Source organism: Cryptomeria japonica, chromosome 2 (assembly GCF_030272615.1).
Source record: "Cryptomeria japonica chromosome 2, Sugi_1.0, whole genome shotgun sequence".
Lineage (NCBI taxonomy): Eukaryota > Viridiplantae > Streptophyta > Pinopsida > Cupressales > Cupressaceae > Cryptomeria > Cryptomeria japonica.
In genome coordinates, this window is record NC_081406.1 from 222911665 (window position 1) to 222929261 (window position 17597).

At 35.9% G+C, this 17597-nt stretch overlaps 1 protein-coding gene across 1 annotated transcript in view; it reads left to right on the top strand.

Annotated features, from left to right (window-relative positions):
- LOC131048684 (galacturonokinase) overlaps positions 1-17597 on the top strand; it is a 245964-nt gene that overhangs the window by 75526 nt on the left and 152841 nt on the right. The window contains exon 4 of the mRNA XM_057982733.2: positions 2152-2195. Within this exon, the coding sequence (XP_057838716.1) occupies positions 2152-2195 (44 nt within the window). The remainder of the gene's footprint in view (positions 1-2151; positions 2196-17597) is intronic.

The window sequence follows — 17597 nt, forward strand, 5'->3', positions numbered from 1 at the left end:
AACTGGAGCATTTTGAAGTATTAAGTTCGATTATTGTTCAATCTTTGATATGCATTAAGTTGAAGGTGTCTATGGTTGACAATGATTTGAAATCCTTAAAATATCCTTAGAAGATTGCACTAGTTTTAGTAGAGTTGTTTGTATATGGGGATACTATAACAACAACTCTACTAAAACTGGTTGAGCTTCATTCATATCATCTCCTCATCCATTTATGTTAGAGTAGTTTAGAATTCCCTCTAAACCCTCACCTTTTGCCTTTTTTTGAAAATCATTTAGTGGTATTAGGGAAAATCCTTAATGCATACCATCTGCTAATCAATTGTTGAGTCTTTTCGAATCATAAATGCCCTTTGATGAAACAGTAATTACAACGACCAACTAGGCTTATCCACACGTAGAGATCCTACATTCGGAAGGATGAACCTCAAGCAAATCTTCAGCATCCAAAAGATTTTGTTCAAGAGAGGGTAAGATACTTTGAATTTTATTCCGAGTTTGCATGTGCCTAGTGAACACATCAACACAACCTTTGTGGGATTATTGCACTCAAGAAATCAAAGGTTTTTTGTCTTTCAATTTGCAGGAAATCAGTGGGGTTTTGTCCTCTAATCTCCAATATCTAATGTTTTTCGTTCTCAAATCATGTATTTAAATGCAAGGTTCAAACTAAGACTAAAAAAACTGAAGTAATTGGCAGATGTGTCAAAGGCCAACAAGCTCCTTAATATGTAGCACTGGTAGGCTTTATTTTCCCTCTGAAAGATGACAATTTAAATATTGATGGGATTCTTTCCTAAAAATAGCCACACTTTGTCTTGTGACTCGTCATTAATTTCTTGTCATAAATTTGTCATGAAGAAGCTGCTAAATGTTTTTGGGGTTTACAGCAACCTTTTATGGAAACTCACACCCCTATATTATTTATTATTATTTTATTTGTTGCTGCTAAACCACGGTCCCTATATTAAAATATATTTATATCCTTATTGGGAAAATAAGGATAAGGCCCACATAAGCTAAAAATATAAAAAAGGACATTACAAGCTTCAACAAACTTTTGCCTGAAATTTCAAGAAGCAAGGTCCTGTTAATTCTGCATCTTTCAATATGTCAATACACCACATGGAGTGTTAACAGGTTTCATAGAAAGATTTGTGAAAATTCTCCCATTCTTGTTGGAGAATCTGTGATGTGTCTTCATCTCCTCCTAGTTGATCCAGTTTCTCATCCACAGCACAGCTCCAAAGCTTTGAACTATTTATTGGCCCAAAGTATTAGGGCATATGCAATATATTGTCTCTCTTGGAATTTTTATCTATTATTATTCTGTTTTTTATCGATCACTATTTTCTCTGGCCAAACCGATTTTATTGATGGACGTAATGCAAGAGCAAAATGAATATTTCCTATTATCTTAAGTAGGCCTTTTCAATAAAGCCTTAATCAATTCAATATGTCCAAGACATTACCCAAGTACAATTTAGAGATGTATTTGAAACAATTATTGAGACTATAGGACTTTATAGGATATTTCCAGTGTTTCTGCACTGCTTTATATCTTGATTAATTTTTCTGAAATCGTTCATACCCATCTTCCTCCATAGATAAGAGAACCAAAAATAATAGCATTCCCAGGATATGTTTGTTGGCAGCAAATGTTGAGAAACCTTTTGATTGAAAAGTCATTTGATATCTTACTACAAAAAGAAAAGCGTTGCATGATTTCCTTATTTATATAGGATTGGTTCCTACATAAAATATTATTGACATTTACTCTCCTTTTAAATCCCAACATTGTACCTTTGAAAAGTTTCTTCCTAAATGTTTAATTCACCAATAGAATTTTGGAGAATGTTACTCATCTTTCTAGTGAAGATTTTGATCAAAGTCTCATCATTCTAAATTGATACAAAATACTGAGAAAATAAATTTATGAACAGAATTTGTAGGATATTAAAATATTGTGCATGGCTTCCAACTCTTCACTTTTAACCATAGTGTTGATAAAAATAAACAGAGATAATTTTCCTATCCCATTTAACAAGAAACTTATTATGTTGTGATAAGTATATCTCCTGTTTTGAACATTGCTAGAATAGGGAAAATGATAATTTGTAACTGAAATTTATGGAGAAACATTTGATGCAGGTTGTGCTGCAATCGGCTCAATTTAAAGGAGCAGTTCAATTCAGGTTAGTTTATTACACATATTCTACCAGACTTACTCTGGGTCATACTTTTGAGTTTGTTGAATGTGGAAACAAAATCTGTAAGGTATGAATGGTTCATACTTCTGTCATCCTCTATTCTGATGGTAGAATGATGATCTAATGAAGTTTATAAAACGTGTTTCAGGGTGCTTTGTTATTAGAATTTAGCATATGCTTTGAGAACAGTTTTTCTATACTGCTAGTTGGAATTGCTAAAAGGTTGCCAAGATAGCAAATTTGGACGATAAAAGACACATAAACCCCTTTAATTGGTTCAAAGTTATCTCTGACTTGAGTTTGAGAGTTGATGCTGGCTGTGGCCCAACAGTTTTATTGGTTTCAAAAGATTGGTGATACACGCAAAAACTTATTTCTAAATAAATCAAAATATCCATAACTTTCAGAACTGAGATATAAGCATGTTTGAATCATACAAGAAAATGGAAAAATTTAAGCAGGGTTTAAGACGCTGGCTAAAATTTACATTTTTTTTAGATACACCATTTTATGTTATAGATTATATAAACATCGATATAGAAAGCTTCTTGATCCTAATCTACAAACTCACCCAATAATTTTGATCTAAGGAGTCTCATAGCTTCCTTAAATTTTAGCCAACAAATAGCTGTGTGGCTTTTTGAATTCCATTATGATTTTGAAATGTTTGACTCTAATTTGTTAATGATTGATGGCAACTGGGAAATAATATAAATGGTTGTCAAGCTGCAGGTAGGCATTATGTTCCTTGTAACTGTAATGTCTGAAATCAGACTTTTTAATGATAATAACACATTTGACCATAAACAATAAATTTCACCAAACAACACCAATAAAACTAGCTAACATTGGCAACTACAAAATCTGAAACTAACAATGATCAACTAACACCCTATTGGAGACACACTGCCAACAAAACACATAAAACTCTCTTATCTTCTCCACAACAAAGTTTGATATTCCTAGCTTCCGGAAAGGATCAGGAACAACAAACACAACAGTAGCAAGGAATCATACAATAGAAAAAAACACACCAGCAAATTGACATAATCACTAATATGAAAGTATTTGGTAAAAAACTGATTCAATTAATGAACGATCAAACTATCATTAAATAGAATTACAAGAAATCGATGTTTCTATTAAGAAACAACCGATAACAGACACTAAATTAGAAACTCCTAATATTTACAATATCTTACAATATTGACCATTAAATTAACTGAATAAAGATATTATTCCAATACCCTCCCTAATGGTCAATCTGTCTACGACACCAAGTTGCCCCCTGAACCTAACAAAATTATCCGGATGTTGGGAGTTGGTGAGGATATCTGCAATTTGGTCCTTAGTTAGGTGGTGCAGCTGCGTGTCTAGGTGATCCTGCAGGAGAAGAAACCGGTGTAGGTGCAGTTGGAACAGCTAGAGCTCTCCCATTAGGTGGACCTAATGGAAGACGAACACCTAAGTCTGAAGCCTTCAATGGCTGATCCTCTGAATCCACAACTAGAAGAGAGAGCTGAAATGACCCTCGTTCCTCATCAAAAACCACATCACGATTGAAGATGATATGATCTGTCTCCATGTCAACCAGTTAGTAGGCTTTGTGCATATCACTGTAGCCGGTTAGCATGAGTTTTCGGCTCTTGGCATCCAGCTTGGTGCGCTTAGCATCAGGGATCCAAACAAAAGCAATGGAGCCAAAAACTTTCAAGTGACTGATTCTGGGCTTGCGGCCTGACCAAGCCTCTTCCAGAGTCTTCTTCTTCATAGCCACAGTAGGAGACCAATTCACTGCAGTGTTAACTGCTTCAGCCCAAAACTTCTTTGGAACAATCTTGTGTTCAAGCATAGACCAGGCCATTTTGGTAATCGTGCGATTTCTCTGCTCGACGACACCTTTTGCTGAGGGGTGTAAGGTGTAGTGAGTTGGCGCTTGATGCCATGTTGTTCATAGAAATGGGAGAAGGTAGAAGAACAAACTTCTCCATTATCAGACCAAAGAGTAACAATACATTGACCAGACTCTTTTTCAACTAATGCTTTGAACTTTTGAAACACAACAAATACCTTTGATTTCTGATGAATAAAATACAACCACATTTTTCTACTATAATCATCAACAAAAAGAAGAAAATACCTAGACTCAGTAATAGAAGAAGTAGCCATAGGTCCACAAATATCAGCATGGACAAGTTGTAGTACCTTAGAGGCTCTCTAGGAGTCGCCATCCGAAAACGGAGTCTGATGCTGCTTCCCAGCCTGACATGCTCCGCTAACTCCGAGGTTCTGGATTTGGATCTTTGGCAATCCGATGACAAGATCTTCCCAAACAAGCTGAGCAAGATAGTGCACATTTAAGTGCCCATAACGCTAATGCCAGAGTGTACTAACAAATGAGCGCTTGGCTGCCATGGCAAGCTCCTGAGAATCACTAGAATCAACTAGTCTAAATAGACCATGATCCTCAAGACACATAGCAATCGCTGTTTGAGTCTCCCGATCAATGATACTGCATTGTTGTGAACTTAAGGTCACATTGAGCCAAGGAGAATGTCTTAGAATTTGAATGACTGAGAGAAGGTTAAGTTCCATTCTTGGAACATAGTACACGTTGAGGAAAATCATTTTCCTCCCTCTAGACTGAAAGTGCAAATTGCCCTTTCCGACAACAGTGTACTCTTCCCCACCTCCAAAAATAACTGAATCTGAGTAAGGCTGAAAATTAGTGAGCCAATCTCGATGATGAGTGAAGTGGCGTGAGGCACCTGAAACAATATGCCAGGTAGAAGATTTGACATGGTCTGCAGGTCTTTTAGCCATGAAGGTGTAAAAGGCAGGCTCGCTCTGCTCAGTATGCTCTTCTACATTTGCTTTTGACTGCGAACCACTTTGCTTAGCTTGTGCAGCCAAGTGTTTACGACACTCAAGTTTCATATGACCATATTTATGGTAGTAATTGCACTAAACATTTTTCTTCTTCGAACCTTCTGACGATGAAGCAGAGGGTTTCTGGTGAGAAGACTATGATTTACCTTTATCCTTTTGAAAGGATTTAGTTGCAAATGCTTGTTCTCTAGAGGATGAGTTGGTACTATTGATGAATTGTTGCTTCCACCGATCCTATTGCAGAAGTTTAGTGCATAGATCAGCGAACTTTAGATCAACACTAGTTGAAGTGATGTTGAGGGTTTTGACAAAATGCTCATAGGACTTTGGCAAACTTTTCAAGGTTATGACGACCATATCCTCCATTTTTCGGCCAATGGCTTCCACCAATTTCCTTGATCCGATTGAGATGATCCCGAAGGGATTTTCTCTCATCCATGACAATAGAGAAGAGCATATTTTTCAGAAAGAAGGCTTTGCTCTTGTCAGACGTTTCATGCAGCGTCTTGAGATGCTCGCATATCTCGACAGTTGTTTTGTCGGAAGGTATCTGAGGACGTTGATTGCGGTCACTAAGAGCTTGATGAGCATGACAGGTTCACGATTTTGTTCATCAAACTTGGTCTGATCAGGACTGGCTACAAAGGGACGTTGGACTTTGCCAAGAACCAACTGATCAATAATGTGATACTTGAAAATGGCGAGCATCCGATGTTTCCAGGTATTGTAGTTTCTTTCGTTGAATTTCTGACTTCCCTCGAGCAAAATATTTGTCAGAGATGCCATCAGGATAAACCGATGTCAAAGCTGGTTGACCGAATGATGGCGCAAATATTGAGGTAGAAGTTGTAAATGCGGGAAATCACGCAAATGCGACGCGTGCATACAACTAAGGTAGAAAAATGTCACTGATTTCGAGGTAGATCTATAAATTTTTGGCGGCATGAATTCTAATGTACGGATTGCTGACGACCTAGAAAATTCTGATAGAGACCTAGACGAGTTTTCAAAAAACCCAAATATTAGAATTTTGAAAAAGATTTTTAGCTGCACAAAAGTCACAGAGGGTTCGTAAAAAACCCTAGGCGACACGAATATGTTGCAGGTTGAACAAACAATATGACGAAAATTAGGAGCCGCCACCACCGGATATTACACAGGGAGTCAGCATACATAGGCATGTGTAAAAACAGGAACAAACGCACAGTATTTAAAACCCTTCTTCACAAAAAATCGCGAAAAAAATCACAGAGATCTTGCGTGTTGGAAATCATGGGCTGAGACAAAATAACGAATCGCAATATGAAAATCGCGAGTTAAAAAAAATGGTCGTGGAAGTCAAAAACCTTTCTCAGAAAGGAAAGCCGCTGCGAAAAATGAACAAAACAACAGAAAATGGCTTCACGCAGACACTTACGCAAAAACTATTCGTGCGAAAACACAGAAAGTTGAGGAAGTAGATCGTGAAAAATCCCGGAAAAAAATATCACGATTTTTTTGAACTCTGGGTGGACGGGATTTTGAGCGGGGGATGGAGACAAAAGTCGCGCTAGGGTGAAATATAGATCTGACCCATAAACACAGGCATCGAAAAATCCTAGGCGGGTTTCTGAAAAAACAAATTGGGAGAATTTTGAAAAATTTCACTAATGCGAAATTAGAATTACAAAATTTTTCGAAAAAATTCACCTATAAGCTCTGATACCATAATTCGAAAGTATTTGGTAAAAAACTGATTCAATTAACGAATGATCAAATGATCGCTAAACAAAATTACAAGAGATCGATGTTTCTATTAAGAAACAACCGATAACCGACAATTAGAAACTCCTAATATTTACAATCTTACAATATTGACCATTAAATTAACCGCATAAAGATATTATTCTAATAATCAGTGCAATCCAACTACACATACTTCACCTGCAACCTACAACAAACAAACACACATTGAATAGTTGAAATGTCCTGCAAATCTGTGAAGCTCCAATGCAATCCGTGAATGAGAATGTTCTCAAGAACCAAAGGTTTTCATCATTTGTCTAGCAACCAATGAGTTTTTGTTTGCTGGTTGCAATCTCCTATGGGTTTTCATCCATAGAAGAAACTTGAACACAAATTGCTCCACAAGATAAATTGGCATAAGATCATCTCACGTGAAATAGTTTTTGAGTTTCTTTATTGCAAGCTAAATTTGGGTGCTTGAAATCCCATGCCCCATTTTGGAGGGAAAATTAATTGAGAATAATCTCCCTAGACTATTAAAGTAATATTGTAATATCCATATTGTGATATCTAATGGTCATGTAAGTCATTTAAATAGTCTAGTTAGTAACTTTCTATTTTGTATGTCAGTCGTTTTTAGTAACTTCGGTTTATGCCTTACGTGTTTCTATTCTCGATCGTTTCTGTTATGGAAATATCCTTTTGTGATCTCTATATAGGGAGCATTCATCTCCTTTGTAAACATATCAAATAATCAATCGATCATTTATTATTTCATGGTATTTGTAATGTCCCCTTCTCAGTGATGTGCATTCAGTGGTCAATTGGCCTATTACAGAGACCTGTAGGCTATTTGGAAAGGAGAATTAGGGTTTCCAACTTTTGTGGAGTTCTGCACGAGCTTTCTAGGGTTTGCCAGGAAGGAATTCTTCAATTCTGCTTATTGTTTCCTTCTGGGTTTTCCATGAACTCTAGGGTGGCATAACATGCATTTGATTCTTTGGTGAAGTCAGAACTTACTATTTTTAGTAAGTTAGGGTTTGACTGTTTATTTGATGCAGTTCTACTGAGCTTTCCAAGCTCTTTCTCTGGGTGCAAAGATTATGTTTTTCGGAGCAGTATTTCTTGACTTACTATTTTTAGTAAGTGGTTGTGTTGAGCATTTCTATTTTTAGCAGTGTCGGACAGGGTTCTGACTCAACATAGTTCAGTTGTCTTCATCGCACAGCTTCATCCTTGATTTTGGTATTAATCAGTATTGGAGTTATAAGTTATTTAATTAAATATTAATTCCTTATCCTAAGGTTTGATATTTAATTATTTATTACTGATTAATCGTGTTTTGGGTGACTTAGGGAAAAGGATAAATATATGCTACTAATATCATTATTTCCCTTAGTCAAGTGGCGTTGAGAATGATTAAACATGTCATGTTCATATTGTTTTAATATTGCAAGTTGTTCACCTAGCAAAAGTTTGAACTTTGCCTAGGGAGTTGGAAATAAGTGGACGCCATTTTGAAGGGACATGTTTAATTAAATTCAAATGTGTTGGATGCATTGGAGGACATGTAATTTGGGCGAATTTGTGTGCATTTGCATTTGAATTTGGTGGAGCAAGAAGTTATAAATAAGAGCCTTGGCCTCTCTTTTTGGATATGAAATGAATTTGTATCGTTATGCTGCCGAATTGACAATTGAAAATCTGAGCTTTGAAGTGTGGCTTCCTAGCTAAGTCTCGGTTTCGTACTTGCAAGATAGTACCTAGCTGTGTCCATGTATTCCCAGTGCTGTTGGTGAGTGAGTTGCAGATTGTGGAGTGTTTTATTTGAGATTGGAGTGTTTTCTGGTTGCTGGTCGCGGGACTGCTAAAAGTGTATTTTGCTCACACCACTTAGCTAGGCGATTCCATCATTCTGGGTACCAGCTCATCCTTCCTTCCTACCACTGGTGATGCATATTGTAAGTTTTAGCATCTTATTTTGAGTGTGGATTTTTATATTGAAAATCGAACTTTCCAGGTTAGGCGTGGGGTTTAGTTAATGCATTGGGAAGCGTGCAAAAATATGGGTGTTTCGATGGCTTTCCTTGGGTTTGCTCTCATTGTGGCGGGTATAGCAACTGTTTAGAACAGATTTTGGGTGAATTGGGTGAGTAATGAGAGAGTTATGAGTGTTTTAGTGAATCCACATGTTGTTGGTTTTGCAATTCTAGCCTGCAGATTTTTGATGTTAGCAGAAATTTAATGTTCTTAATTGGATGTTCAACATTACTCTCTTCTCACATTATCTTGATTATTGTAAGGTTAAGTAGTAGTACTACTAACCAATTCTGCCTTGTAAATCTCACCCCACTGAAAAGTGGAAGAGGTTGGCTTGCTGCATATTTTCAAGTAGATTGTAATTCAGTCCTCTCACTGCATAAGTGGTCGAGTGATGTCTGATTGTAATGGTCCTCCCGCTGCATAAGCGGTTGAGTTGAGTTTGTTTTGTAATTTCAGTCCTCCCGTTGAAATATTGCGGTCGAGTGATTTGTGCCTTGTGTGTTTCTCTTGGCTGGTTCACTGCCAAGTTTCTTGCATTCCCGCTGGATAAGTGGAAGGGGCTGGCTTGCCGCCCAGTATTGTATTTCATTTCATCTTTCAGCAGTTTAAGATCTAACGATCCCTATTCACCGTATGCTCTCACCTTCCCACATTGGGCACTTGGTGATCAGAAAGTGGAAGGGTTGCAATCTTCAACAAGTTTTTAGTTTATGCTTTCTAACCTTAACGGGTTATTTGTTGTGGATGATTGTTATTGGCCTAAAAACAAAAAAAAACTAACCGGGACATTACAGTATTAGAGCGGGTTAAGTTTTTTGTCAAATATTTAAATTTTTTTTTGTGGCTTCTACTTGAAATTTTTTCTAGAAATTCTTATGAAAAAATTGTGGGTGCAATTCAAAGGGCATTCTTTGAATTCATAGAAAGTGTTTGAAAATTGTGGGTTTGTTTGTGTATACAAAACACAAGTTTTATTCTTTACTATGAAATTCACGGGTTTTTTGAAAATCGCAGGTGAAATTTGCGTGGGTTTTTTGATTGATTTGTTCTCAAATAAAATCGTGATTCTTAGACTGAGGGTGTCTGAAGGTGTTTTCGACAAATTTTTATTATAAAATTCTTTCTGCTGCAGAATCACAAACTAGTTTCTATTTCTTCTGAGCGTCGTAGAGTTTTTTCTTTCTCTCAGTCCATGTGAGGGTCTTGTGGAGTTTTGCTCGCGTTGGGTTGTTTTATAGCGGCTGTGAACTTCGTTTTTCTACGTGACTCCTATTTTTTCCATGCATTTTGGGTTTTCTGTGATGCATCGTAAGCTTTTTGCGATTTTGTGCCATGTTCATGGGTGATTTATGCGTTTTTCTGCAATGGTTGAGGGTGTACTCTGCGCGATGTTTATCTCTTTGTTCTGGCGACGGGTTTGAAGTGCACTTGGTGTTTGTTCAAGTTGTTTATTTGTTAACTTGATCTTGCAAAATCACACAGTCTGAGAAAAATTGGATGGGTTTGAGTTTCTAGGCCTAGGGTTTTTTTCCAATATTTTCAAACAAAGCGATATGGGTGTGTTTTTACCTGTTGGCTAGGGTTTTTATCGACCTTTTTGCAAACTTTTTTTGCAGATTCTAAAATTTTCGTGGGTTTCCTACAATCTTCAACGCCTAGGGTTTCAGACCTAGGTATTTTATTTTTTGTAGGTTTTTTTGTCGATTTTTTGACAAAATTGTGGGTGTTGTTTTTGACTGATTTTTGCAATCAAATCAGAAATTTTAAATTTCTAGGCTGCTTGACTTTTTATCAACAAAAATTGAAGTTTTTTAAAGTTGACCTTGTTTTTTAGAAGAGGAATGGCGTCGTTAACCAACATCATGCAATCGGTGCTTCAATGACAAGAACTACAATACCTAGAAGCAGATGATGCTCTCTATTTTTGAGTATCGGTGTCTAGACGAGATTGTTTTGGGTAATATTGCTCGTCCCACAATGGTAGGCAAAGACTTGGACAAGTTTGATGAGCATAACCATTAAAATGGTTATGTTGCTCAAGTTATCAGTCACCGATGAGATGCTTCTAGAAGTGTCATTAGGCAAGACTGCTAAAGAGATCTGGAGTCACTTGAAGGATCTGCATGTGATGTTAGATAAAGACAAAAAGAATTTGTTGTTCTCATTCCTGATAGGTGACAAGATGCCTTCGCAAGGTCATCTTATGAAGATCAAAGACATTCACGATCAATTGGAGGCCATTGGTCACAAGATGGAAGAGTAGGATATGGTGGTCATTAAGTTGAAAAGCTTACCACAATCATTTGAGCACTTCATCAAAACTCTCAACATTACATCTGCTAATGTTGACTTGAAGTTTGATGAGCTGTGCAATAAGCTCATGCAACAAGACAGGTGGAGACAGCAATTTGGTAGAAGCAGTGACACAGCCAGTGTGGAATAGGCGTTTACTGCCAAGGACAAAGGCAAAGGCGAGTCCACTTAGCAAACAGGACAAAGCAAATCTAAGGAGGGTTTCGAGAAGAATATCAACTGTTACAAGAATGTCTTATTATAAAATGAAGTCTAAACAATTATTGCAAACATATATTTGAGTTTGATTCAAAGATACAAATAAAGTTATACTGTTCTAACTTCCCTGTAACAGTGAAATTTTCAAATCGAATCAAAGTGCTCAAGGTATCCTTAAGACTGTTTTAAATTGCTTTCTCCTGGCAGTGCACGATCATAACTTCCTCACATACAAGTTGATACATTTCTTGATATCAGTCTCTTTGCTTACATCTATTTGCTTTCCTTTGGGTTACAGATATATACAATGTATACTTCTTGCCTTCCATACACTCTGAGAAATAACAGGTCTTTCTTCTTTCTACGTGAGACACACACAATGCACACCTGAGATAACACACAGCACTCATATTTAATGAGTCATCAATCAGTTAGAAACTGTTTGCAAACAGTTATAACTATTTTAAACTACTCTTGCAACTTCCTTATAGTTTGAACTTCTTGTTCCTTTTAACACATACTCAAGTAATGAATAGTTTAAGACTGATTATAAGCCTGTCTTCTCAGTTATAACTGCTTCCAAATTTTTACTGTTCATAACCAAAATCAAACTATTTATGTTCGATCTCTAAGTCCATAACTTGAAACTCCAAACAAAATGAATACAATCTGACCCGAATGCCTGTACGTGGCGATCTTCATTGAGTTTAAATTCATTAATACAACACAATGTGAATATCAAACGATGGATACTGACCAGTTTCAACTGAGTATCAGATAAATCCAATAAAATGAAAGGTAAAATAAATACTGTTTGATTGTATATTTTAACAATCTTAACAATGTTATCCAATATTAATGTAAGTCTGAAAGTATGACCCTGAGTGTAAATTGGAAGTGCAGGTACAGATTTGAAAGTGTGGCTCTGAACATAAATCTGAAAATGCAAACACAGATACGTATCAAGACAGAACTACAATCACCATCATTTCGTGCTTCAATCTGATTTGTACGTTTTGACATCAATGACAAGTATGTCAACACCTTTGGCTTATATCCTTATTTGGCAATCTTAGGAGATGAATACACCTGATGAAGGCCAAAAATCAAATAAACACTTGGCTCGAATAATAGCAGACTTTCTTATTAAACACTTCAAACTTATTTGGAGCCCCAATTAATAACACTGCTTCGAATAGGAATGCCTCTCGATCATAAGAAAATCGCCTCAAACAATAAATCGAACCCACCAATATTGGCAAAGTATTTATTTCTGAATCGAAGAATTATTCACACCTCTTAATAATAATATCAAGCTCCAAACCAAGCACACACAAAATCTCTTCAGTCGCCCGATATAAATAATTGTCTACCTTTTTGCCCAAAGCCACCACTAATATTAAATTCGTAGAAGATATCGATAGTAAAACTCCACATCACAAATATAATATGCAGAATATTTTAACCTTATTTCCACATGAAATATGGTGTAAAGACCCGTGTCCTTCTGCACTAAATAACTCAGTTTACTTGGTTTAGCATTTCGTCAAACAGTTGACAGCCTATCAATGGAGGTCTGATTTCTTTTGTGTCACCGAAGTTTTGTTGAACCTGGTGCGTTTGGGGTGTTTTTTACATAACATATTTTCAAACATCATATAGCTCACATAAAGAATAATTCATTAATCCACATTCACAATTGCACAGCACCAAACTGAAATTTTTTTTTGAACAGATTTGACTGAACATTTTCCAGATTTATAATATTCTTAGCACACCCAACATACATAGAAACTAGAGCAAACAAAGCAATTTCCTTCGAGAATTGACTAACAAAGAGTGGTGCCCGGAGACAAGAACCTGGAAGGTTACGCTAAGTCTGATAGCACTTGTGTTATCAGCATGAATGCAACTTCAGCGTCCTCCATTGTGACTGCAATTAATTCAAAGTTAATGCATAGTTTTAAAACTCGTGGACTTGCCACGGACTCGCGAGTCCATGGGAGCCACGGGTCGACTCGCCAAGGACTCGTGAGGCGAGTCCATCTGAAAGACTCGCAAGTCTTTTGCAAGGACTCGCGCGAGTCTTTTGCATGGACTCGCGAGTCTTTTAGATGGACTCGCGTGACCCAGAAAAAAAGTCATGCAAGCTTTAAAATTGAGTTTTTTTTTAAAAATTTGCCTTCATTTGGCATAACTAAGGGAGTGAAAAATAAAAATAAAATAACACCGGACGCCTTTATAAAACAATAAAAGTATTTTTGGCCTCGTGGGGCGCTGCCCCTTGACCCCGCCCTGTATCGCGACAAGGAGCGCGCAAGGGGTGCTGCCCCTTGACCCCGCAAGGGGCGACACCCCTTGACCCCAACTTGGGGGCATTGCCCCCAAACCCCTGTCAAAAAATATAGGGGGAAATTCTGCCGATGGAAGTAGGGAAAATTTAACTTCTGAGTTTGATTAGGCTCCATATAAAAGCATAATTAGCATTGAAGAAATCTTGGTATTATACATTGTAGAGTTGAAAGTTTGAAACTATGAGTCATTGCCAAATGGAACGGTCATTGATAATGACATTGCCAACAAGTGACTGTTCCATTGATAATGCTTTTGAATGTTTTTTTTTTTGCCGAGTCCTTGCCGAGTCTTTCACGAGTCTTTCACGAGTCCGAGTCTGAGTCCAAATTTTTGGTTTGCCGAATCCGCAGCAAGTCCGAGTTTTTCAACTATGATTCAAACACATCCCAACATATAGGAGCCTAGCTTGCCATACTTCTCCTCTAGCCATGTTGTCTAAGACAAATACATGTTATGCCCAGCAGACAATTACATACCCAGCAAGGTATCTGTAACCAGCAACAGCCAGTCTTCAAAAAAGAAGTTTCAAGCCCAGCCAAAAGAGTTCTCACGCTCAGTAAGAAGAGTATATATGCCCAGCCAAGAGGTATATATATACGCCCAGCCAAGTGAAGTTTTCACGCACAGCCAGGAAGGTTGTTTCGCCCAGCCAAGAGGAATAATCACACCAGCCAAGGAGATTATTTCACAGCCAGCAGATTAAGGTGTTCAAATAGCATTGGTTGTCTGCAATCTCCAGCGGACAATGTATCTCCAACTTGTGCTCTTGCTGTGTCTGTTCGTTCCCCTTTATTCGCATGAAAATACCACATTACTTAATGTTTATTAACCACGATTATGCTGCAGTATGCCCTGTGTTCTCAGAACGTTGGATCTTCTGCAACTGGAACAGCTAATAATCAAAATAACAGTGCTGGAAATGATCTCTTGCCAATTCATTGTGCCCTGCCAATGCCCAAACAGTCCCAGCCTGAGAAATTCAAATTTTTTCCTTCAATGCCAAATTGTTTATCTAATGCCAAACAATCCAATCTCCCAGACCTGATCTTTCATAGGCGAAAAAATGTCACTAATGAGGGTTTCCGTCCTCAAAAGCCAGAAAATCTCAAGATTTCTCCAGAAACTCAAACTGCCAAAAAGCACAATTTCCAAGATGTCTCAATCTGCATTTAATGCTTTCATTTATAACTTTCATTGGGCTCATTTCCCAGGACACTGCAAATGTGTGATAAAAGAACTTTTTGAAATATCACTTCCCTCTTAAGTGAATAAAGTGAACCTTTTAAAATAAAGTGACTTTATAAATAAATGGACTTTAATTTAATAGTCACTTTATTAATGTAAACTCCGTTTTTCCTCGGAAAATGATCCTTTCAATAATATAATAATATTTTGACACTTAAGAGACCCGGGTTCGATTCCTGGCAGATTGTCGTGTTCCCTCCTTGATCGTTATTTATAATCTAAATGAAACAATTATTATTATAAATTAATATAATCAACAAATGATTATTTGAAATTATTAATATTTAATTATTAAATATTATTATTAATATTTATTAATATTTAATTATTAAATATTATTATTATTATTCACAAATTAATATTAAAAATTATTATACACAAATTATTTATTAATATGTCAATCACATTTTATTATTAATCGAATTATTCAGAATTTATTAATGTGTACATTACTTATATCAAAATTTGTTTATTTGGAAAGCACTGATCAAATTACCAATGCATTAGGCTGTGTTTAAGAATAACAAATTTTAATCAGAAAAGGCGCGACTCAATGGGGAGTCATATTCTTTAGGAAGGGTCATAGCCAGTCAAAGAAATTAAATACCTTTGACCACCTTCCTCCAAACAAGACACACACGGAAGAATAAGAGAAAAGAGAATACGGAAGAAGAGAGGAAATAAGGGAAGTAGGAAGAAGAGAGGAAATAAGGGAAGTAAGAAAAGAGGAGACGGAAGGATTGGAAAAGGAGAATACGAAGGGAAAAAGAGAATAAGAGTGGTATACAGGAAGAATTAAGTGATATCAGCAGCACCTTGTCTGGTAATCATTACGGGTATGAGGAATATTGATAATATATCATGCTACTATTAATGCAGTTCAACTTCACTAATACAACCATTAGTTTGGATATAATTTAACATTGTTAATGCAGTTAAATACAATTAAAACTAATGATACAATTTGATATTATCATTAAAACAACTGAAACAACAGTCATTAACAATCAATTCTAAATTATATAAGAGACTCAAGAATATAAAACCCTGGATGTACTACTTAATTAAGGAAAACATAAGGAAAGACATCAGCAATCACTGCTTGAGAAATACGTACAGTATAAATATGGGAATATAAGATTGCTGTCAATACAATATGATGCTATTAATATAATATGATACTATTAATACAATATACTGCTATTAATATAATATAATATTGTTTATATAATAAGCTGCTGTTAATATAATAGTATTGTTAATACAATATGATGCTGATAATATAATATAATATAATATTATTAATTCAATATAATTAATATGACATAGGGGAGTGAATAATTATGAGATTATAACTCAGAAAATAAAGAAGTTCTCAGACGTGTGAAGCATGGAATTATACAGTGTGGAAAATATATGGAGGGAGTGGTAATTGTGAGAAAGTAGAGTGCAATAAATATGACACTCATATTAGATATTTAGTGGCAGACCAGATCTGACGCATGTTAGATCTGTCTGTTTTTACAGCCACCCTTATACTAACAATTTATGTTTTAGGCAGTGGTGGTATTAGTGATTTATACAAAAAGGTAATTAGTAAATGTATTAATAATTGGTAATTAATAAATATATAAATGATTTATAATACAATATAATGTATTTATTTGTTTATATAAATGATGTAATAATACTATATGAATGATGTAATATCAATAAGTATGTATATAGATATACATAAACATATACATATATTTGTAATATAATGCCGTAATTAGACATAAAAATATTAGACTATAAATAAGAAAGAACTCATAAGATAATAAACGGTAAGAAGAATATTGTTTGGATATAATCCTTGCTACTGTTGTCAATATTCACAAGGTTGGGAATTGAGATGCTCCAAAGAGGGGCGGTCTAAATCCAATTAATAGGATGGATCCCAAGACAAAGTAGGGATCAACAACCCATAAACCTTGAGGGCATGGTCCTGAGATAGGTAAGGGCTTGGATCTTGAAATTTATTATGGATGTATGATAGATTAACAATTCACCTATTAATAGTTAATTGGTCGAGCTGCGGAATATCGCTGATTCGATGCACGTTAAGGTGGAATTATTTTCAAATATATTTAGTTAAGTTATAAATATATTGGAAATCAATTAATTACGGTTAAAACTGTCTTGAACCAAGTTGGGGACATTACACAGATGCATTTGCATTTTTAGTGGAGTATTCCACTTTTATCAAAAAAAAATAAAAATATTTTGACACTTAAGGTCATTGTTTTATGCATCCAAGATTTAATGCTTTTCGCCCCAGGTCCAACAAGCTATAACACTTAAGGTTGGAATTAAATATTTTAATTAAATTTAAGCAACCTTAGTAAAATAATTAAAATAACTCATTAATGCACCAAATTTGCAAAAACATGTCAGAATACATCAGAATCAAGTTCCGATTGCACCGGAGTGATCCCAATGACGAATAATAGCAAATGAGGCAGATCAGGCAACTTACTAAAAATAGACAGCTTCTCCAAGATTCTTGGAGACCAATCCAGAGGCTAGAAATCACTTCGGAAAGTGGTGTATAAATCCACTAAACCAACTGAGCTCATC